Source organism: Megalops cyprinoides, chromosome 19, assembly GCF_013368585.1.
Source record: "Megalops cyprinoides isolate fMegCyp1 chromosome 19, fMegCyp1.pri, whole genome shotgun sequence".
Taxonomy (NCBI): Eukaryota; Metazoa; Chordata; class Actinopteri; order Elopiformes; family Megalopidae; genus Megalops; species Megalops cyprinoides.
In genome coordinates, this window is record NC_050601.1 from 13,919,364 (window position 1) to 13,941,376 (window position 22,013).

Below are 22,013 nucleotides of genomic sequence, written 5' to 3' on the forward strand. Positions count from 1 at the left end.
TGTTGACCCCATGGAGTGAGTGTTCTTGTTATTAATAGACGGGAATGTCAGCTGAAATTCGGCCTGTGCACTTTCAAAATTCAGACAGCAGGTGATGCTAACGACATTTATTATCGTTAATTAGATAACGCTCTGTGCACTTAATGATTCAATTTCTAAACCGAGCTGTTGAGCAGCACTTTCCAGAGCCGGAACTCCTCACCATCGGCGCTCCTAAACGAATTAAGTAGCGAACATCAAGAACTGTTGAACCGAAACTAAAAGCAATTGAAGGTGGTGTACCGAAAGTGCTCATTGGTCTCTCTTACAACTCTCCTGTTGAGTCTTTCGTCAGCACGTAACGTCAGCTTTGTGAAGGACGTAGTACGTACGTGCAGTTTGAACGTGGCGGTAGCAAGGACTGCAGCAAGAAGCTGTCTTGCATTGATTTTTTTTATTGTTCACAATAGCGTCACCTGTGAGCTAGCTAATTGCATTTGAATTGTTTTCCTCCAGCTAGCGACATAGCTAACTGGCTGTCAGGGATAATTTCAAACTCTAGGCGATACAGTTAAATAAAAATGAACTAATGACTGCCATGGTAAGATGCGCAGATTGTAAGCAATTTTGGAGTCTTGCTAGAAAACTAAAGAACATCGTTTTCTTGCCCCTACACGCTGGTGGCAAGTCAGCTAGTTAGCCTGCAGTAAGCGTGTTAGATTAGCTAACACAAACTAACATTCAAGTTGGCATGAAGTGCGAAAAGATAATGTCTGACTGTTTGTTTTTCTTTTAGGCGTGCAAGTGGAACGGACTGTTTAATGTTGGCGAGGACTTCGACGATGAGGTGATCTGAAATTTTCGTCGTATTATCTATCAAACATTAACTTGGCTGGCTTTGTTTTTTGTACTGTAGAATAGCGCAGCTAGTCGCAGCTAACATTGAATAAATCAATGATCAAGTTGCAGTATTACAGCTAGGTAGCCACTAGTTAAGGATTCGCAGGTAGCGATCTTATAGGTAACACTACTGTGCTTTGTGGTATTATAAACGAACGCCCTATGGTTCATGATCAGCAGCTGACTAGCTAACTAGTGGATGTACGTTAACGTAGCTTTGTGACAGTAAATTCGACCCATCCTTGGAAGCCCACAAATCACCTTCAGAACTAACATGTCCGAACAGAAGCGCAATATAACTAACTACAAATGATTTCGTACGTCGGTCTACAGTTGTCAAGAAAAGACAGTTTGAACTTTTCTCTGAAACACTCGGTCCTTTCGTTCCGTTCTCGTTCCACAGGAGTCGCTACGGGCGGATTGGGATGTGACTGCAGAGCCTGTCGCCACTGCTGCTGTCCCTGTTTCTGGAGCCTCTTGTCGCCTCCGAGCCCCGTCCGCCAATAGCGCTCAAACTGCAGCGCACCATCCACCACCCCCTGGACCCCCACTTCGTAACCTGAGCTCACACCACCCTCTTGAGAAAGGAGCAGACAGCACAGCACCCTGTGCCATTGAGAAGGCAGTGGGTTTCAGACTAAGATGCATTTCCAGTTCTGCGGTGTCCACTGTCTCTCCCTGCTCGTCCCTTCCTCCCGTTGCTACTGAAAACCCGTCCGGGGCTCTGGGTGCTGGCCTACCCATGAGCTCAGTGCCTGCGCCACCAAAGTCTGATGGGAACCAGCCATCTGATCCGTTCCCAGATGACTTTGATGACTGGGATTTGGACCTTGGGGACCTGGAAGACAATGTACCACAGCAGGGAATCAGGCCTGAGGTCCCACAGTTGGCCCCAGTACAGCCCGGTGTAAACTCTGTGCCCCCCGCTAAGAAAATGCGTGTATCAGACAGTGTCGCTCAAGTGACGCCAGGTGGCCATTTGCAAGCACCCAGCAGTGCTAATTCCGTTGGTGCTTTTCACTTCAGCCGTTCCTCCAACGGCCCCAGCCATTCTTCGTGTCCGAGGTCAGTATCCCCCACAGTCCGACCACAGGTCCCGGCGTTGCCCAGAGGTCCTGTGACGCCCACAGCAGTCAGACCGCTCCCCCGGTGTCAGACGCCAGCCTCCGCGTCTCACCCGGCGGGGAGGTCGTCCAGCGCCCCCTTCAGCCCTGTGTCCCCGGTCCCCACAGCGAGGACCAGCAGGTCCAGCGATGCGGGCTCCCCTGCTGTCACCCCACGCTCCCTGCAGACGCCTGTGTTCACCAACCACCTGGTGCAGCTCGTGTCGGCCTCCAACAAGACGCCGCAGGGGCCGCGGTCTGAGCGAGCGCGACCCAGGACCCGCCGCTTCCCGGGCCCTGCTGGAGTCCTCCCCCAGCAGGTTGGTGTGCAGAGCCTCGGCACTCTCCCACTGGTGCCACCTGCCCAGTCAGCTTCACGTTTTTCAGCCTGCAAGACCGTGCTGTCCGTCTGTGTACACTTGGCAACCTCCTTATTTATTCATAACCTTGATGACTTTTCAGCAAGATATTTTCACAGAAGATAAGTGCAGTTTTGCGCTGAAATATCTGAAGAGTTTATACTACCCACACCAACACACAGTAAATCATTCACAGAACATTTACATAATCATGAGGAAAAAGATGTGTTCAGTGTTGATAGCAATACAGCTTTTTCTGTTCTTTCTACCATATTTTCTTTAATAATTGTGATTATATCTTTGCTAATTGCAACCTTGCAGTTCTTTACTTACTAGAGAAAGATGTAATGGACAAATACAGGAGACGGTTAATGGAAGTGGCATTATTTATATAAGTGGAGTCAGTATCACTCTCAGCCTCTTTTGTGTGCTCTTCAGTGCCTGAGGTCAGCCTGCAGTTGGACTGCTGTTTTTTTTTTGCCTTGTAGCTTGGTGGTCGGAGCATGGATGACATCGTGGTGTCCCTCCCGCAGACGCCGGCACACGGGGCAGTGGCGCGACTGCGCAGCCAGGTGACCCTGAGCTCACTGCACAGCGTGCGCAGAGGGTGCCCGTTTCTTCTCCTGCTGTCATAGTGTGACATCTGCACGGCAGCGTGCTCACCAATGCAGGGGGAGGCAGTATGGATTTGTTGTGTTTCTTGTGTGTGCATTTATGCATTTAATGTATATAACTCCCCAAAACAGTTGAATACACTGGAAGTCTTTACAGCATATTGGTGAAAATGTTTGCTGTGTAAAAGCAGGCACAGCATTCAGCATTAATGCAGTTGTGAGTTCTTTAGCTTGCGTCTGTCTGCCCAGGTGCCCAGCTCTCAGGTGACAGAGGAAGAGGAGTTCAGCGGAGGCCCATGGGCCATGATGAAGGCAGAGATGGGATTGGACGAGAGGAACCCTGCCTGCTTCCTGCACTCGTACAGTGTCGTCATGGTACTGCGCAAGGTGAGGACTGTGGTTGATTCTCTCTGCAGGTGTAAGCATGTGTAAGCATGTGTTGACCTCACCTTAATTCAATTTCATAAACGGTAATTATGGATCTGGATTAAAAAGTTACTAATCTTGAGTGTTTATCTTTGAGTACCCTGTATACTCTTTAAGGAAATGGTCTCAATGGTGAAGGTCTACTGGAGTGATCTGGGAGAAGTATTGCACTGTGCTCCCTCTGGTTAGTCTGAATCACTGAAATTATTACAAGCATCAGTCATGTTAATATGATTATTATAATCGTAATGTCATTTCCTTGCTCTAAAATGACTTCGCTAATGGCTGTTGTGCTTGAAACATTCATAATCTGTAGCATTGATAAATGAATATATCCACCCAATCTGGTGTGCTCTTCCCTTACTTTTGCCTGTTTTGCTGTTTTTGAACTGAGGTCAGACTGGTTCACTTAGTTCTGGATCCAGGTCATGGTCATTATCATTTTCATGACATTTTTTCAGGCTATTCCATGTCAGCTCAGGCCACTGCTGTTACTGGTGCTGGCCTATTCACTATTCATGTGAGTTTCTCAGAGAGAAAAGCGTATTATAGCATCGTTGAGCATAACAAACAGCCAGAAGTAATGTTACAGACAGAAGCGAAACAGTATAATTTTTTAATTACACACAAGGCAGTCCTATTTGTGTCCCCAGTGTTCATTGTAATGATGTGATTCAGCCGTGGTTATGGGAATGGACATGGAAATGCAGTTTTGCTGTTTTGAGTCTACCAGTTCAACCACCTCTGCAGCAGAAGGGGGTGTAAGTGTCCTCCTCTTTGTCAGGCGGCCCTGAAACAGCTGGCCAAGAACAAGGTGCCTAACATGGCCGTGATGGTGAAGACCCTGCTGCACACACACGCCGATGCCAAGGCCGTGTTCCGAGACCCCACGGGTACGGCCTACTTGATCTGTCTCATCAGACACACAGTAATGTTCCCTCTTACACACACATGCACACACATACATTCACAGTCCATCACTAATACACAGGCACACACTTACATACACGCACATGCACACAGACTTCCCTTTCATGCAGAGGCTTTCATTTTCCCTGCTGAATCGAGGCAAGGGAAGCAGGCCTACAATCCATAGTGATTATGATAATGATACAGGTGGATGGCAAAGGAGGGGTGAAGATTTTGTCTGTCAGAAACACTGTTAAATGTGTTACAATTGAACTTGTCTCTGATATATACCCATACTTCTCAATAAGCCTGAGTTAACGTCTTCCAGCTGAGAGACACAGATGCCGGTAGATTAAGGCTCTGAGGTATCGTTCCTGGGTTGTTTTATTCCAGGAGAGATGCAGGGTACGGTACACCGGCGCCTCCTGGAGGACAGACAGGGCGAGCTGAAGACGGGGGCTGTACTGCTTCTTAAACAAGTAAGACCTGTCTTTCCTCTGCATACAGGCACACACCCGTAAACCTGTGGCTGAAGGTCCATAACAGAGTAGTTTGTTGCAGTGGAAGCTTAGTGGTTCCCATTAATTTTTTTCACTTTTCCATGAAGTTGCATTCAGCCTGTTAGACATATGGTCTCCTGATTGATCAGCACATTTGAGGGCATGGCAGTCCTGGGTGTCCTTGCAAAACTTGAACTGGATCTGCTGAGTCTGGATGTTCCATCCACAGTTCCGCACAGACCAGCTGGGTTTTGCGAGAAACATCAGGAATCGGCAGATGTGATCTGCCGGCTCCATGTGTTTGCATGGCTTAGTGCTCAATAAACCGGTAGTGTCGGTGGCCAAAGTCTGGTGACGTGCTGTGATGCCACCTGCACAGGTAGGCGTGTTCTCACCCTCTCATCGGAACCACTACCTGAACGTCACCCCCAACAACCTGCTGAGGATCTACCCTCCCGATGCCACCACTCTGTCCTTCTCACAGCTGTCCCATCATGCCCTGGTGAGTGTGCAGTCACTGACATGCGGCTGTCTAATGCTTCTCTCTCGGATAGCAAAGGGTGCTAAGCATAAGACCTTCAGTAGTTGGATGTTTGCTGAGACCAGTGTTGTCTGCAATAAAACTTTGTTTGTAGCTGGTGAATTAGATGAGCTTCTGTGGTTTTGTCATTGTTCTGCATAAGGATAAAGCCCCACTTTATATGAAAAGTCAGAGCAACAGATCATGTTGGATATGTTTTCTTCAACCTTATACGCTTTGTAATGCTCTCCCCGCAGGAAGACTTAGGGCCACAGTGCAATAATAATACCACAGCGCAAACCTCCCATCCACCAGGGGGCCCTGTGTCACAGATGGACCTCCTGTATGATGATGACGAAGAGTGCAGTGAGAGCAACATGGCTGCTGATGAGCCTGCAGCGCCCCCATCTTCAGTGCATAAGTCTGGGTCAGGCAGTACAGCTCAGGGGCCTGCAGGGGCCAGACATGTGGACGACTCAGCTTGGGAAACAGGTGTGAATCTTCCCCAATTCTATGGGTGTGGATGCAGAATTGCTACTGGTGTTTCAAAGAAGTACTGTGTTTGTTACCATGAAGCAGGACACCTTGCCCTGTTCAATTCAATTCAAGTCCTGTTGCACCATAGGTGCTCTTAGTTTTTGACACACATTAGATGTTATAGAATAATCGTTGAAATGTGCCTGTCCATAAGCATTAGGTTAATATTGTAGAAAACGGCACTGGGGATTGGCACGGCTGTGTGCTGTGTGCCATGTAAACCGTTGACCCTTAGATGTGTCTCTTGCATAGACGACCTGGACGCGCTCCTGGGCGAGCTACCAGAGGACTCCTACGTCATGTGATTTGACACGACAGCCTTGTCCCAGGACAGGGAAGACGGTGACAGGAACAACAAGGTGACCAAGGGTCAGATTTGAGTTACCTTTTGCCATTGTGACCTTGGCAATGTACATAATGCATAGACATATGTATATATGTATGTGTATGATTTTATTGTGTGTTTAAGAAAATGTATATTCAGTATACCTTTCCAGAGCATCACATTAAATATACACTACTCCATGTGGCGAACGGATCTCCGATTTCTTTTTCGCTTTTATTTCTTCAAATTCTTTTAAGTTAAAACGTCAATAGAGACGTCTCCCCGTTATCTGAGAGGTGCATTAAATTTCAACAGGCGTAGTCCTTCTCCCCATACAGGGTTGTCTTAATTTAATAGTCATCTTTACAGGTGACTGTTGAGTACAAGTAAAATTGTGGCGCTGTAGTGTAAGTCTTTGATATCCCAGCTCCTGCGCTGGCGGAGGCATACTTTGGTTTTTACGTTCATGGCTGGAATGGTAATGGGCTGCTTGAATAGGCCAGCCTCTCTCACTCTCCTCCTCGGTCCTTCCCGCTCTCAAGCTGTTATTCACACAGCTTGTTTAACATCATACACTCTTGTGGTGAAATGTCTGTCTTTTCAGAGCGAGAGACTTTCAGACTTCAGAGGGATGGGGATAACAAGTTCAACAGAATTACACCTGCCTGCCCAAACATATCTAGTCCGCTCAGACCGCGAGGCACGTTTCTCACAATTAGTCTGACAAATAGAAGTTGTTAAGCGCATGCACGCAGGTTCGGAGCTGGGGCTGCATGCATTGAGCCCTGCTGTGGCTGTCAGAGGTGGCACGGTGCATTCAGATGAGCCCGTCTCCCTCTCCCGCATGTAATCGCCTCCACAGAAGTCCTTTTGTAACCCGACACAGAACACCTCCATTTGCTTGTATCCTGTTTTTGACCAGCAGGGGGCAGAGTCTAACCTCAGGAAGTAGTGCTGTCCTCTTGCAGGTATTGTCCTGCCTTTTTTTTTTTTTTTTACCCCAAGCTGTCAGTGTGCAGGGTGGCTGGCAGCTGGACTCGAGGGACGGGGTCTGGTTACGCCGCACAGCTGCCGTAATTATACTGGAAGCAACTTCACCCGCGTGTTTTCCTCTGCCGAAGTCCAATCAAGTTTGAGTCGAGTGGTTATTTTGCACGCCGACGTGATTTGTCCTCCACTTCAAACGGCTGTATCCCTCATGTAATTACCAAGGCCTGCTACTCCCTTCAGTTTTTTTATGAATCCTAATTATCTCCTGGTAAGAGCTCACTTTTTTTTTCCTAGATCCATTATGAAGTTATGAGAGTGTAATTACTTATTCAATCTCCGCATGCGTATCTGCCCGGTTTCATTAATTATTTGATAAAATGTCAAGACTTCAGTCCGTCTGCTGATGAGAGCTGCCCAGTGAGCAGAGGCTTTCTACTCCCATCAAAGAGGCGGTGCGCTTACTAGCCATTTGGATTAAAGGCCTTTGCCCACCGTGAGACCGAGCTGCTGGGCCGCGGGGCCCGTCTCCCGCTGGCACGAGGACACCAGGGCCCGGCTGGGTTGAGCCCAGGTCAGCCGTGGTTTCACAGCAATGCAGCCCAGCTTACAAATGCAGAACTGAAATGCAGCCAGAAAGTTAGTGCCTGCCTGCTTCTGCTTAGCTTGATAGTGGTTTACAGGAAGATGAAAGACACGCAGAATTAGGCTTTCCCCGCTCTGTGACAGGGTGATTGACAGGGCTTGCCTTTGATTACTCAATGAGCTCAGTTCTGAAACGTGAGCCTCTGCCACCCTCAACCAAACCATCCAGATTTGTCCTGGTCTGATGTTGCCATTACTACTGCTCTTGGAGTGTGTTCATACAAAGCCTAATCCGTGACAATAATTCTAACAAGCAGACAGTATAAATATGTAAATCCCCAAGAATACATGCCTTTCCCTTTGTTAAGCAGCATGAATTGAGAACGGTTTGAATAGCCCTCGTGCCAGCAGAGTACAATGAGGTGCAACGAAGAAGAATGAGGGAGGCAGGAGAGACCTGTAAGTACTGTTTAAAGTGGTATAGCAGGCTGTGAGGCCTTATCAGTATTCCTGCCGTGGCGCCGAACATGTGAGAGCCGTGGCCGAGCATGTAACCCCGGCTCCGTCTGTGCCCCCTACAGGGGATCTGACAGGGGAGACTTTTAATCCCTGCTAAGTACCATCATTACCCCACCGGTGGAAACAAAAGCTTTATTTAATGAAGTAATTAAGAGAAAGGAGCTGGAAACCCTGCAGCTGTTAGGGTGCGGTGAATTTATTTGAGGTGAGAGGAAAAAAAAAATCGTGCTCTAACGACAGAAGAACAATGCGGTCGGCAGGCACGGAAGAATATAAATGTACAATAACTAGTCCAGATCAACCACAGGGACAGCGGTAGGTGCCGCTCAGACGCCCTGGCGTGACGGGAGAGCAGAACCTCGGTGCGGCGAACAGCGCACCGGCATCAGCTGCAGCTCATTACCGCAGAGCGCGAGGGAGCGGCGGACCCTTTCAAACGCACCTGTTTCTGCAGAGCCCGCGCTGCCGACCCATTATCGAATTCTGCCGTGATTTTTTTTTTTCCCCCCTGCATTCTAATCCCTCTCGCATATTCACTTTTCCTCTCAGATGATTATTGGTATTATTACAGCACTTACATTTGAGTGAAATAACCTCTTTCCTGCTGCTGCGGTGGCCTCCCTCCCAGGGAGAATACACCAGGCTCAGCTCCTCTTATTTATGCCACTGATTGCACATGCTGGGGAGCCCATCAGGTATCTCATTTGCCTGCTGAACATCAAAACCACTCTGAAATCCTTGTAGGTAAAGTAATGACTGTGAGAGATGGATTTTTACATACCTCCTTCAGACAAACATTTGTCTGGATTCATAGTCTCTGCTGAAGGTGAGCTGGTGCTTAATATGCTGGTATCAAAACTATGAAAATGATGAAATGCCAGTGAGGGATACGAGCACTTTTTATAAATTTCTCAGGCTCTAATTTTACTTAGTGTAAACCCAGTTATTCAGCTGAGTCTGCAAGTGATCTTACGTGATGAGAAAACTTGTGCCACTTCATGTTCTGGATCAATTGCAACATTAAATATCACTTTATTTCTAATAACAGCCTATTCACTTTGTTTTTTGTGACATTTGTCTTGGTCTATTAGGTGACCTTCAGCCTTTAGAATAAGCTCTTTGGAAAGAAAGAGTGGTTCCACATTATTGTATCTGTAGGCTCAAGAGACTGTTTTTCAGACTCCAGTTTGTTATTCAAGGTAGGTAGGTTGTTTATCCTCAGGTCATAACATATTTATCCAGCCACGAATGTAAGTAAGGGCCTTGAAGGCAAAAGGTGGAAAAGCCAGCGTTCAATGTTATTTCCCCAGAGGACCGGGACCTGCCATTTACATGCAAGCTGTATTTATTTATGTACATGTGTAAGGTGTGTTTGGTGAGTTCATGCATTGCTTTCGTACCAGTGTTTCACTGTCCCAGGAGTGATTAAGTGGTCAAACTGCTGTAGAGCCAGGATTTCTTGTTCATGGCCAATAGTCCTGCTATACTAGAAAGAATCCAGCCCAATGAAGAATAAATAGAAGTATATTCATTTTGTTGCCAATAATGGCAATGAAATATGTTCATGACATACTACATTGCCAACAACAATGTGAAACTGATAGAACAGATCACTTTGCAGCTGTCCACTTAAGCCAGATTTCTGAGCTCAGGTGAAGGACTGATGAGCTCTTGGTGTTTGAGCTGAAGATGTTGAAACTTGCTTGCTGCTAAGTTAGACTTTAGCAGTGCATCTGGTAAGTACAGCTGGTTCTGGGTTTGGAATGGAGTTTTATTCAGCATCATGCCTTAGACTAAGGTAAGGTAAGTGGTGAGCACATTTTGTCCAAACTAAGTAAGCCCCACCACCTTGAGGTACTTACTTTCATGTGCTGTTCATGTACCTGCATGTTTTTGCTACAATTTATTCTGATGTAAAATGCCAGCAGATACATAGAGCTTTTTTGTTTTTTTTTTCTTTTTTCTCCTGAATACTTTCCATTCATAAAATATCTGCAGTCAAAATCACTTAATCACATAAAGATGAGGCTCCAGATATAAATGTTTTGCAGTGCTGCCTTCAGTGAAATAGTTATTCTTTTGGAAACCTTAACGTACCTAAATCTAAAATTTTACAGTTGATGTACCAGTTAGAGTAATTGCCAACCGGTCTGTTTTCAATATAAAGACAAACCGGTTCCCAGAACATCCAAATACAAAAAGAACTAAACCGTTTCAGTAGAAGCGGATAGCACTCTGATTTAAACCTACAAGACCTTAATAACCTTACTGAAAATAGACTTCTAAGGCAATGATGGCAAGGCACATTAAATTCGTATCACAAGTGGTGATGATCTGCCACTGAGCCTTACTGAGGGGTGAGTCAAGTTGGAGAGCAGGGCCTTTCAAATGCCATCAGTTTTCCACCCGCCTGCCAGGTGGAGGAGGCGGCTTTTCAGCGGGCTTCTGAAGGTCCAGCTTGGAGCGTTTCTACCGCACCCGGTGAGGAGTGCCCTCGACGAATTGCCGCGCTCCTGTGGGTTCTTGTCTGCACTGCAGAATGCATGCTTCAGTACAGAGCACATTCTTTCTCCCTGCAGTAGAGGATGTCATTTCTGCAAGCTGATGACACATTCCCTGCTACAGCTTAGTTCAGGTGATGGCAGTATGGTCCCTCTCACACGGGCTCCTCTGCTGTGCTCCTCTGTACTGTCACTCTGAACTTCCCGTAGATGGCCAGATGACTTATGAAAAGTCTGGAGAGTGCTTGGCTTTTTTCAGAGTTGTGTGCTAAACAATTCATCCCACCTGCCTGCTGTGTCAGAATAGGTGGTGTGTGGGGGGGGGGAAAAAAAAAAAAAGACCAGGGCTGAAAAGAAATGAGATGAACTCCCAGAATATAGAACATGCATAACCACACTGCCCATGCCCTGTCTGTCTTCAGGAGTGGTCGGATTCCTCTCCATACATGTAAACGCATCCCCTTCCCCCTTCTCTCTCTCTTTCTTTCTTTCTTTCTCTCTCTCTGTCTGTCTCCCTTTCTTCCTTTGCTAGATTGTCTGTCACACTAGATGAAGGGACAGACAAACATTTGGCGATTGGCATTGTCCTGTCAATCAGCATCCTTTGACATCAGGTCCCGCCCAGGGAGTCCTTTCTTCATCATCAGTGCTCAGGGAGGCTTTGGGCTTTGCCTGCCTCGCTCACTCCCGGCGTGCTCGCTGTGGTGCGTTTCTCGCAGTGACATCAGCGTGTGATCGCTGCCCGCAGGGCACAGAATGCAGCGCTTGTCATCAGCTGTAAAGTGGTGACACCTCTCCTCTGCCTCCCGCTCCCCTCTTGCTTCTCCTCCCCCCTTCCTTCCTTCCTCCCCTCCTTCTCTCTTGCTCATTCTGTCTCACCCCACCTCTCCTCTCTTTTTTTTTTAAATCCCTCCCCACTATCCGTCTCTGACAACCCGCGTCCGGCATCAATCCATCGTTCAATTAGTCGTGAAAGGGGGAATATGAAAACGACTGGGTTGGGGGTAAAAAAGAAAAATGAGCATGAGAGCGTGAGAAAAAAAAAACAGATTCACTGTACAGAGAGCGGTGTTGGCGTGTGCGCTCGCTTGCTCGCGCTCTCTCCCTGCCCTCTCCAGCTCTCTCCCTCTCCCTCTCTCTCTCAGCGAGAGAGTGACTGTGTGTGTGTGTGTGTGTGTGTGCGCGCGCTCACTGTCTTTCCCCACTCTGTTGTTGTTCGCTGCTTCCGCAGATGAGTCTGAAAGAAGAGAGAGGAGAGCGGCGTCGGCTGGCCAAAGAGGAGCGGGAGGAGTCGGGACCGGCATGCGCGACTAACCGGCGGCGCTGATCATCGGGCTGCGTCCCCCCCCCACCCCCCACACACACACTCGCGCTCTCTCCATCTCTCACGCACACACACGCACGCACCGGCTGGATGTCATTTCGCTAGGCTGAACGAGAGGTGCTTAGACTTGTCATTAGTGAAATGGGGAGAACCGGAGAGGGAGAGATGTGCGTTTGGTTGGGGCTGGGGTTGGTTTAGAAACAGAAGTGCCTTTGATTGGTTGATTACTTGATTTCTCTTCTATGCTGGGTTCACCTACAGGTCTCTCCTCTTTTCTACAACCTCTTCTCATTTATTCTGGCTTTATGTATGTGTCACTCCAAGTGGAGGAGGAAGAGTTGTGGTGAGAGAGGGAGAAGGGGGGAAAAGAGTGTGGAGAGAGAGAGAGAGAGAGATGGGCAACTTTAGCAGGGTCCAGCTGAAGGGGTGTTGGGGGAGTTGAGGTAGGGGTAAGAATAGGGCGCATTCTTCTCCTCTCTCCTGTGGAACACTGGGGACTGAAGAGGTGAACAGAGGTCTTCATTGCTCATTTCCTCTCTCCCCTGCAGGACAGCAGTTTGGGCAGGGCTCCCAGGTCGGAGGGGGCGGCGGGCGCCCGTGGGAGGGAGGGGGGGGGGCTGGGGTGGCACGATGGACCTGAAAGAGAGCTGCGGGAGCGAGGCCAGCGGGGGCAGCCTCCAGCCCTCCTCCTGGCAGCTGTTCGCCCAGCGCAGCACGCTGCACGGCCTGCGCTTCGTCTGCGCCTACGGCCCGCTCACGCTGCGCCGCCTCCTGTGGGCCGCCGCCTTCCTGGCCTCGCTGGCCCTGCTGGCCCTGGAGAGCGCAGAGCGGCTGGCCCTCTTCTTCTCCTACCCGCACGTCACCAGCGTGGACGCCGTGGTCTCCAGCAGCCTGCTCTTCCCCGTGGTGACCGTCTGCAACCTCAACGCCTACCGCTTCACCAAGCTGACGCGCAACGACCTATACCACGCCGGCGAGCTGCTGGCCCTGCTGGACGTGCACCTGCGTGTCCAGGACCCCCACCTGGCTGAGCCCGAGGTGCTGGACTTCCTGGCCGAGCGGGCCAACTTCACGGGCTACAAGCCCAAGCCCTTCAGCATGAAGGAGTTCACGGAGCGCGTGGGCCACGACCTCAAGGAGATGATGCTGTACTGCCGCTTCCAGGGCCAGGAGTGCAGCCACCGTGACTTCAGAACCGTGAGTCCGCTTCCTCTCCTTTCTCTCGGCTGAGGTTCCTCAGCAGGGCATCCTCAGCTGTTTCGGGTGGGTTACAGGGAGAGCCACTTTCGTTTTCTCTGTGTTGGCATTTTCCTGGGTGCTCTGCTCTCTGATTGGTTTATCTGCGGCAGTATGGCTCTTTGGGTTGCGGCGGGTTGCTTGCCTTCCTGTGTGTGTGCTTGAGTTTTCAGCCCTTAACGAATATGCGGGGTGCTGTTTGTTTACCATAGGAGCGCATCCACTGGCTGGCTTCTGAATGTGGATTTGAAAAGCACAGGGGAGGCTGTAAAAAGATGTTTGCGCACTGGGCGGCTTTGATGTGGCTCCCCGTAGAATAGCAGTGATTAAGAAAAAAAGCCCAAAAGCGGCAACATCAGAAAGATAACTTTGCTTCCAACAAAACTTGCAGCGTGCCCAGACCTCAGCCCTGGTGTGTGGATATTTATATTGCCAATCCTTCAGCTGGCACAGGAACGGGTGTTAATTTGCTAGTCACAGGGCGCTCTATACTCTTGTGTGTTTGTAGAGATGCTAATGTACAGAGGGGTTGTTGTGGCACGAGGCCCCTGGAGAGATAGCCGCTGTCAACCCCAGGCGGTCTCTCTTATCCTTTTTTTTTTTTTTTTTTTTTGGTTGCTTGGACATTCTGAGCATTGATCTGCTGTAGCGACACTTGACAGTGAGTGAGGGGGCTGAAGTTGAAAGTGATGGTCTTCCCTCTGCCCAGTGACTGTTGTGTCGATTTTCTCTGTCTCGCAGAAATGAGCTGTGTTCACACACTCGGAGAGAGCAGAGTTGCTTCGTGTGTGGTTTGGGAAACGCTGTTTGCCCGCAGTCATGCACAGAATCCTGTATGTGTCCCACACTCTGCACCTAGTGCCTGATCACCTGGAATGCTGAGTGAAGCTTGGCACTGTGTCATAATACCCTAATGGATCATTATTAAGCACTGAATATATGAGATGTAAGGTACTATTGTTCATATGGGTCATTGCTAGCTGTGCTATGGCTGTGAAATTAGACAAGGAAATGTTGCTTTTGTAATTTTTTTTAGCATTATATATATACTGAATTTCAAATATGTTTTCCTGCATGCACATACTTCCATTGGCCATTTCCATGCCCTTTTTCCTCAATAGTCTTGTAAAAATAGGCTTCCGTTTGCATATTGTCACAATGTATCTGCCAAAGAAAGAATTGATGACAGATTGATTGATTTACAGGCTTACAGAGACTATTTGCTTTGTGCATGTAATATGTTGCTTTGTACACTGATTCATACACACAGGCACAAACGCATAACCAGGAACACTTAATTAGAACAAAGTTACACGCATGCGTGCTCTTCCTTTCATAAGTATTAGACTCAAACCAAGAGAAAACCCTGTGACTCACCCTTTCTCTTTCTCCTCCCCCTCCACACACACACACACACACACACACACACACACACACACACACACACACACACACACACACACACACACACAACCACCATAATAAACACACATACCGTAGACACCTGTGAAAGACTTAAGGGACCACCTTCAGAGGGTTGACTGACACCATGGTCAATGATCCTGGGGACACAGGCCCTCAGGGTGACGCATTGGGGACAGACACGCAGGACAGGGGAACACGCACCACATCTGCTCCACATGGTGTGCATGGAGCTGGGTGGAGTGGGGGGGGTTATCGACGGGTGCCGGGACGCGGCGGTGGAGGGAGACGTGAGCTGAAAGGAGTCAAGCTGTGAGGATTAACATGTAAACCGAGAAACTCCGGCTGCCCCGCCTCCCCGAGTCCAAAGAAGGGAGGGAGGTTTGTGAGTACAAACCGAAGAAGAAAGGGGGGGCGGGCGATTGGCTGTGTGATCCGGAATGGAGAAGATCGGTTTCTTTATCAGGAGCCGGAGAGTCGGGCTAATGACAGCTTTGTGATCGGGAGCTGATGTCACTGATAAATCACAATGACAGACCTCTTCATCATCTGCCTTTCTAAATGATGCTCAATTTGATGAGCATATGATGCGCTTCGGATGACTGGCGGTGACTATTACAGGATGTGTTTGCTTGGCTTTTGATAATGTTATCTTTATTGATTGCCGTCTAATAGGCATGTGAATAAAAGTGCAACTGTGGTTTTCTCAGTTCTCAGAAGCCAGGTAATGATTCACAGATAAGACCAGTGAATGGGCTGGCACTCCTTGTGGGCACCCTTTTGATATGTGGTTGGCTTTAACAATGAGGTGCAGGGCACATTCTTGCTCTCTCTATTGTACAGTATGAATACCCTGCTGAGCACACCTGCGATCCAAGAAAGCAGGCTTTCAGCGAACCGTACTCTGAAGTGGTACTGCGAGTGTGCAGAGGAGGAGGTAGAGCTGAATTTGCCCTGCATTTTCTCCTGCAACTCTGTAGTTCATGAATCTTCGTAATTAACCGATCAATCAACTACAGCGCCATTATTTAGGGCATATCAGGCCTGGCCGTGATCCACGCGGCTCTGTGGCCTTTGCACTGAGATGCAGGGAGAGGAGATTAAAGGAGTAAAGTAGCATACTACTGGGAACCCACACACAGTACCAGCTGAGAGGGCTAAAGCGAGCGGGCAAGAGGAGGACTAATATAGGCCATTACCTCACTGGCCTGCCTGCAAAGCTAGTTTGTCTCCAGTCTAAATGGTGACGTCCATCTGAGGTAGCAGGGTCAGGGATGGAGGGGGATGCATCAGCGTCCCAGACAAGCAGACGCATCGCTTGCTGTTTTAACATTCAGATTCCGCTGTATACATAAAAAACCCATTACAGCGGCCTCATACATAAGTAAACATATTTTCCCCCACAGAATTATTGATTGTAACACTACAGGTAAACGTCTGGGATGGGGATGCATTGCTCCCCGTGGAGCTCAAGGGTTTGCTGCTTCCATACTTAAGGCTACAGTGTTACGCAGCTATTTTTACGTCCATTTGTGGACGCAGTTTTTTTTTTTTTTCTCTTTCTTTCACCATGCCACTCCTTGTCAGATCCATTCTCAGCACCTGACATTCTTCTCCCACGATCTCGAGATACGATCATTTCTTCACTGTTCGAGTCTCTGTCCCCAAATTTCCAGACGCCCACTCTGCACAGGAATAGCTCCGCTAACCTGCCCGCTATCGATTGTGTTTGAATAATTGCACACCCCCCTCCCCCTCCCCATTCGCCCATTATCGCCGAGTCGCAGAGCTCCGAGGTGATCTTTATCCTGACAGCTCCCCGGTGCAGGACTGTCAGAACACAGTGGCTGCCGGAAATCTCCCCCGCTGGGTTTGGTGCCTTCCCTCGCTCTATCTGTCTGTCTCTCCCCAGTGTGTGGTCACCTACTTCCCAGAATTCATCAGGGTAGGGACCGAGGCAGTGCCACACAATTCAGGCCTGATAACACACCTTCAGAACAGCGATGACTCCACATGAGGCTCTCTCACGTGTCTGAATAATGGTTAAGCTCTGCAATCCTCCAACTCCCTACCTTCTTTAGAAACAAAATCTCCAGCATGACTCGTATCCTTGTCTGACCTGCATAGTATTTTTTTTTTTCCATCACGAGTGCCTTTTCACAACTTGTTACTTTTGTAGATTTGTATATAGGTTGTCTAGCTCTGTTTTCCAGGGGTGGTATGTTTCAGCAGATTCTCCAGCTCTGGAGAAGGTGCTGTAGTACAGGCAGTGCAGTTTTCAAAGGTCATCCACCTTGACATGCACCCCGAGGCAGGACGAATGCCATCAAGACTCTGTCCGTACATGTCCGCGCTTCACCTCTGATCTGTTGTCCAGTCATCATTAATGTAGAGGTTTCTCTTTTGAGTGCATCTGCGGCGGGGCAGACAGAGAGGTCGGAAGGTTCGGGGGCTGTTTGTTTGCAGGGGAGGTGAGAAGAAACGCAAGGAGTCAGAGGACGTCTTCGGGATGGTTTATCGGCCTGCTCAACAGCCCTGTTCACTGCATGCCTGCGGAGTCTCTCTCCGCTCTGAAAAGACCATTGTTTTCCCAGGCAATTTTACAGCATCTATCAATAATGGACCCCATCTATCAAACCTCAAGGCACTCAGACACAGCCATTCCTGAAAAAGAGAGTAAGCCTCAAAGAAACATTGTGCGGGTTAAGAGAAAAATAATACTGCCTTCAATGAGATACTAATTTGCAATATTCAATATCTTTAGACACAAGCAAATACTTATATATAAATGCCTTCTGGGTCAATCAGATCTAATGTATAGTTATTCCACTGGGAAAACATGCAACAAACCAAAGAACTCTAATGCAACAAACTGAAATCAGGCGGAAATTACATTTAGAATTCAGATGGAGAAGAGCTGCAGTCTTAATGAATTTTTATGTGTAAAGCAATCTGCATTAAGGAAGGACCTAGAAACACTCGGTATGTCTGTAGAGGACAAAGCAAGTCCAAGTCCTAAAGAACACCCATTTAGGAAGTAAAGGAGGCCAGGGGAGTTTATCCATTGTGATACCTGAAGATTTTCCAGTTCCTGTTTGTGTGGAAAAGGTAATTGCGGTCTTCTTTAAGAGCTATTAAACACTGCTGCTAAGTCATTCTAGAACCGCCACCTGTTGCCTTGGTAGGGCATTTACAGTGTTTTTCCTCACAGTCCGAGTTTCTGTCTCACACTGTTCAGGTAATGCAGCTCCCCCCTCCTCCCCCCCGCCTCCCACCCATCACCAACTGCCTCATAGAGAATATTTCCGCTCTGGTGGAGCAGCATGATTCACATTCCATTTGGCTGGATGTGTTGAGGCTCTGACCCACGTCTGTAACTCCTGAAAATTTCATCTGCCCACAGTCACTTGAGAAAGCAGCACAGACTCTATCAGGCGAAGCAATATTCTGTGTTGCTGATAAGGATGCGCAAATTGTGCTCCATATATCGCTAGCTCATAGGAGTACATCGATGTACATCAGTATGGACCATTATCCAAAGAATGCAAGGAGGCCGAATGTCTCAAGTGTGTCATTTCCTGGTTAACTTCTGACGTTGCTTTGAATGCAGACGGGGGTGAGTCAGTCACAGATCCACTTGAGGCCGAGAGGGGAAATTCGGCAGACCTTTGCTATTAGATTTGGATCAAAACGCGGATCGCCTACCCAGTGTGAGCGGGAGTGTTTGTCTGCAACAGGAGAGCTGGCGTTTGCAAGCACAATGCTGTCGCAGCCGTACCCTGTGATCAGCCGTGGCCTCATATTTTCTCCTCATGTATTATTCAGGACGCAGAAACCGCATTCAGCACCACGCTTCTCTGTTGCAGTCGCGCCTGGATCGGAAAGATCAGCGCAGTGGGGATGTGCGGGAAGCTTTGGTGTTTGTTTGTCTCTCTTCTGCGATTGGCCCCGATAATGTACTGCTGCCCCCGTAACCGGGAGGATGTCTTTATCGTTAGTGTCGATACCATTTTTTATCATTATGGCCTGTCCTGTCACAAAGTAATCACTTATATCATAAAACCTCTTCCCTGCTCGAGGCAAGGCTCCTCTGAAATGATAAACCACTCGCTCCAGAGCTCAATTACAGACTGCCGGGCTCTCCGAGTCTACGTGCCCGTTACAGTGGTCCACGACGGGGCTACGACCGTCTGCCAATCTCTGGGGCAGCGAGCAGCGGAGCGTGAACGCCGTCACAGGGGGGCGCGGGCCTCTTTACTCATCCTCGGCCCTTGTGATCTCAGCAGGGGGGGCTCACTTCTCCTGCGGTGGGGGAGCCGCCCGGCCCTGGAGGGCGTGGGCTAACCCCCCTCGCCTGGGAGGGAGTGAGCGGTCCGGAGATGCTTAACACGAAAACGCCGTCATCACACGCCTGGGTAGCCACATGATGACGGGGGCCAGTGCGCCCGGGCTCTCAGCTAGCGATGCAAACTTGCTTGTTAAAATATTCAGGTTTTTCCAGCCTCTTACGTAAGACGGAAACACTTAGTGCCATGGCTTGTGGCGGGCGTGCACGCATAAAAACCAGCAGAAGGTGCCTCTGCAACATGTTCAGCCGCAGTGTGAAGCGAGGAGCTGGCTGCATACATGGTACCGGCTTGCTAATGCGCGGCAGAGCTGTGATGGCGATAACTGCTCATATGTCCTCGGTGACACGCTTATGTGCTTCAAAGGTGCAAGCTCACATTCATGACCAGACAGGAGATGACACGTTTGTGAGTGTCAAGTGACAGCTGTAACTTTTTCATTATTATTAATTTAACGGTTTTCATATCCCTGGCAGCCACCCCCTACTCTAGTGTAGCTGTAAGTTGTACCCCCTGTCCTGGGTGCTGCATAGAATTCTTGGCATCTTCCACAGGCCTCAGCCACCAAATGGCAGTTATGTTAACTAGGCCTTCATGAGGAGCAAATGGAAATGTTGAACCCACTGTAGGTTAGCCTGAGAAAATGATAGAGAGAGATTGTTTATTTGTGTGTATATTATAAAGTGTATGGACAAGTGTGAAGGTGAATATTGTTAAATAGGTGCAGGAACAGCAGATCAGACGATATGAATTTGTACCCTCTTCTAAAGCCAACAAAACCAAGGCATGTAGCTATCACAGTCCTCATCCCCTATTCTAGTCCACAGTCTCCTGCAGTTTCTTCCTCCTCTCTCACTGATGGTTGGCCCTTGGTATTTAACAGAAACGAATTCTAGTCATGAGTCATTCCCTGTAGTCGGTAGTAAACTATAAAAACAGCCCCAATCTCCTGTGAGCTTTGTAGCCATTAAGGTGATAACTCAGAGCTATTTGCAGTCTCTCTCCTATTACCCACCTCTTATTTTAATTGATCCATCTGTGCTCCCAGTCAAAGCTTCCATTATGGAGCCCCATTTAATTCTCTTAATGTAATCAAATGCATTCAATTACAAAAACCCCAACACTTTACAGTGAGCATGAATGCGAATGAACGCGCTCTCGTCGTTAAGCTACTAATTTTTTTACGATGGCTGTTGGTATGAATGAATGCGTGCGAGTGTTCTTTTTGGTGTAGGCCAGCTTGTGTCATTTGGGGTGTTTGTTTTGCCATGTTTCCCAGTTTCTTGATCTGCGGTATTTCCGCTTTTCTCTGTCGAGCCTTGTTCATCTCTCCTGGCTTCCCTCCCAGTCGCACGTTTTTTATTGCCTGGTCAAGAGCGCTCTGCAGCTCACATCAGCAGTGCTGACTGACGCTTTAGGTTTGGCGCCTGATTTTACAGGCACGGATTTACATTGACTAATGTGTTTCCTTTATGTTGGTTTAACGGTGGGAGCCGAGAAGCGTCCGTTTGCGGAATGTGAACCCGCTGGCCGCTGACGATGCCAGGTCTGGCTCCTTCAGAGATTTCAGACCAAGACGGCTGAACACGCTAAGCCTCCTCCCCTCTCTGCGCTTGCCACCTCCTTGAAGCAGTTGCTTATCTGCTGCTTGTAAAGCCATCAGTCTGTCACGTCCGCCTGGGAGAGTAAAACCGAGGCTAGCGCCTGGAGAGAGAGAGCTCAGTTGCTGTGACCTCCTTTGTCTTGCGGTGTCGTCTCCGATACGGGGCCAAGGAGGAATAAAACACTTTGACGCTGGGTAGAAGGGGGACCAGCGAGACGTTCAATAGCTGTGATTTATATGTCACCTCTCAGCAAACAGCGTGCCCCTGAAACAGCACTGTGGTCTCTCTAAGGGTTGGAGAGAGCACACCGCCCCCCCTCAGGTGGGGTCCACAGTGACTGTATGCATCCTCTGGTGTTACCTGAGGTGACCAATGAACACATGTCAGGAGTGTGCATCCACCTTTGTGGGGACACTCTGCCCTTAGCGCAGGGCACCCCTTCCTCTCAAAGCTGCTGTAACTCACTTATCACATCAGTGATTGAGGGCGACATGGCATTACCAAACTCAGTACCACGTGAAAAGACTTAAAAAGCATCAGACAGTCCATTTCCTTGGTGTCAGTGTATCACACAATCTGTTGGTTGCTCTAAGGGGAACCAAAGTCAACTGCAGGCCAGTGGATTATGTAACCGTGTCTCCACATATCCACGTTGCTGTGGACAGTTTATACACATTTGTTCAGAGGTGATGTGGCTCTTTAGTGCCTTCAGTGTGTCACTGACAGCTCTTCCTTACAGTGCTTGCTGCAGTTTCTCTGCAATTTGACAAAAAAACAACTCTACCCATTGACTTGTATGGCACAGATATAAAGCAAACAGAACAATCCCTGTTTGCGCAAGCCCCAAATCAAGATACTGAACAAAGGCATTTGGAAAGGTGTTACTGATCACATTTGCAATCAGACTCATGCAGTGTACTATAGCATTCTGATGCTGTCCTTGGCATCAGTACAGCTGGGGTCCTGGTTTTCTTTTGATTACTTCATTGTATGGCCAATCTTTGGGAATTCCAGTCATAATCCTTCCAATATACAGCCTCAGCTGGTAGCATTATTTGAGGTAATGGAGATGATACTTTGCCAACATGCTGTGGAAAGGATTGTGGACGCTGTTGTCTGGACATCTGTAGGCATTGTTACGCGCACACACACACACACACACACACACACACACACACACACACACACACACACACACACACACACACACACACAAATTTATCTTTATGTATTTGTCCCCTTTTTTCCATCCCTGTTTTGGAATTGCAAATTTCATATGAGACTCGTCTTACATTTCTTATTAGAATATTTTAATTA

The 22,013-nt window shown here is 48.4% G+C and overlaps 2 protein-coding genes across 2 annotated transcripts in view; both read left to right on the top strand.

Moving 5' to 3' along the window:
• The first annotated feature begins 568 nt into the window (after positions 1–568).
• Positions 569–6,152, top strand: hrob (homologous recombination factor with OB-fold). The gene is made up of 10 exons (XM_036552877.1): positions 569–580; positions 776–826; positions 1,283–2,302; positions 2,830–2,913; positions 3,205–3,342; positions 4,166–4,274; positions 4,684–4,769; positions 5,170–5,292; positions 5,568–5,802; positions 6,100–6,152. The coding sequence occupies exons 1-10, from the start codon at positions 569–571 to the stop codon at positions 6,150–6,152; spliced, it is 1,911 nt and encodes a 636-aa protein (XP_036408770.1).
• Positions 6,153–12,718: 6,566 nt separating this feature from the next.
• asic2 (acid-sensing (proton-gated) ion channel 2) overlaps positions 12,719–22,013 on the top strand; it is a 222,208-nt gene continuing 212,913 nt past the window's right edge. The window contains exon 1 of the mRNA XM_036552580.1: positions 12,719–13,285. Within this exon, the coding sequence (XP_036408473.1) occupies positions 12,719–13,285 (567 nt within the window). The remainder of the gene's footprint in view (positions 13,286–22,013) is intronic.

Bases quoted from the DNA above. Each gene is read 5' to 3' on its own strand.
- hrob (XM_036552877.1), top strand. The intron at 827-1,282 runs GTGATCTGAAAT...CTCGTTCCACAG, and splicing joins GCGAGGACTTCGACGATGAG to GAGTCGCTACGGGCGGATTG. The intron at 5,293-5,567 runs GTGAGTGTGCAG...CTCTCCCCGCAG, and splicing joins AGCTGTCCCATCATGCCCTG to GAAGACTTAGGGCCACAGTG.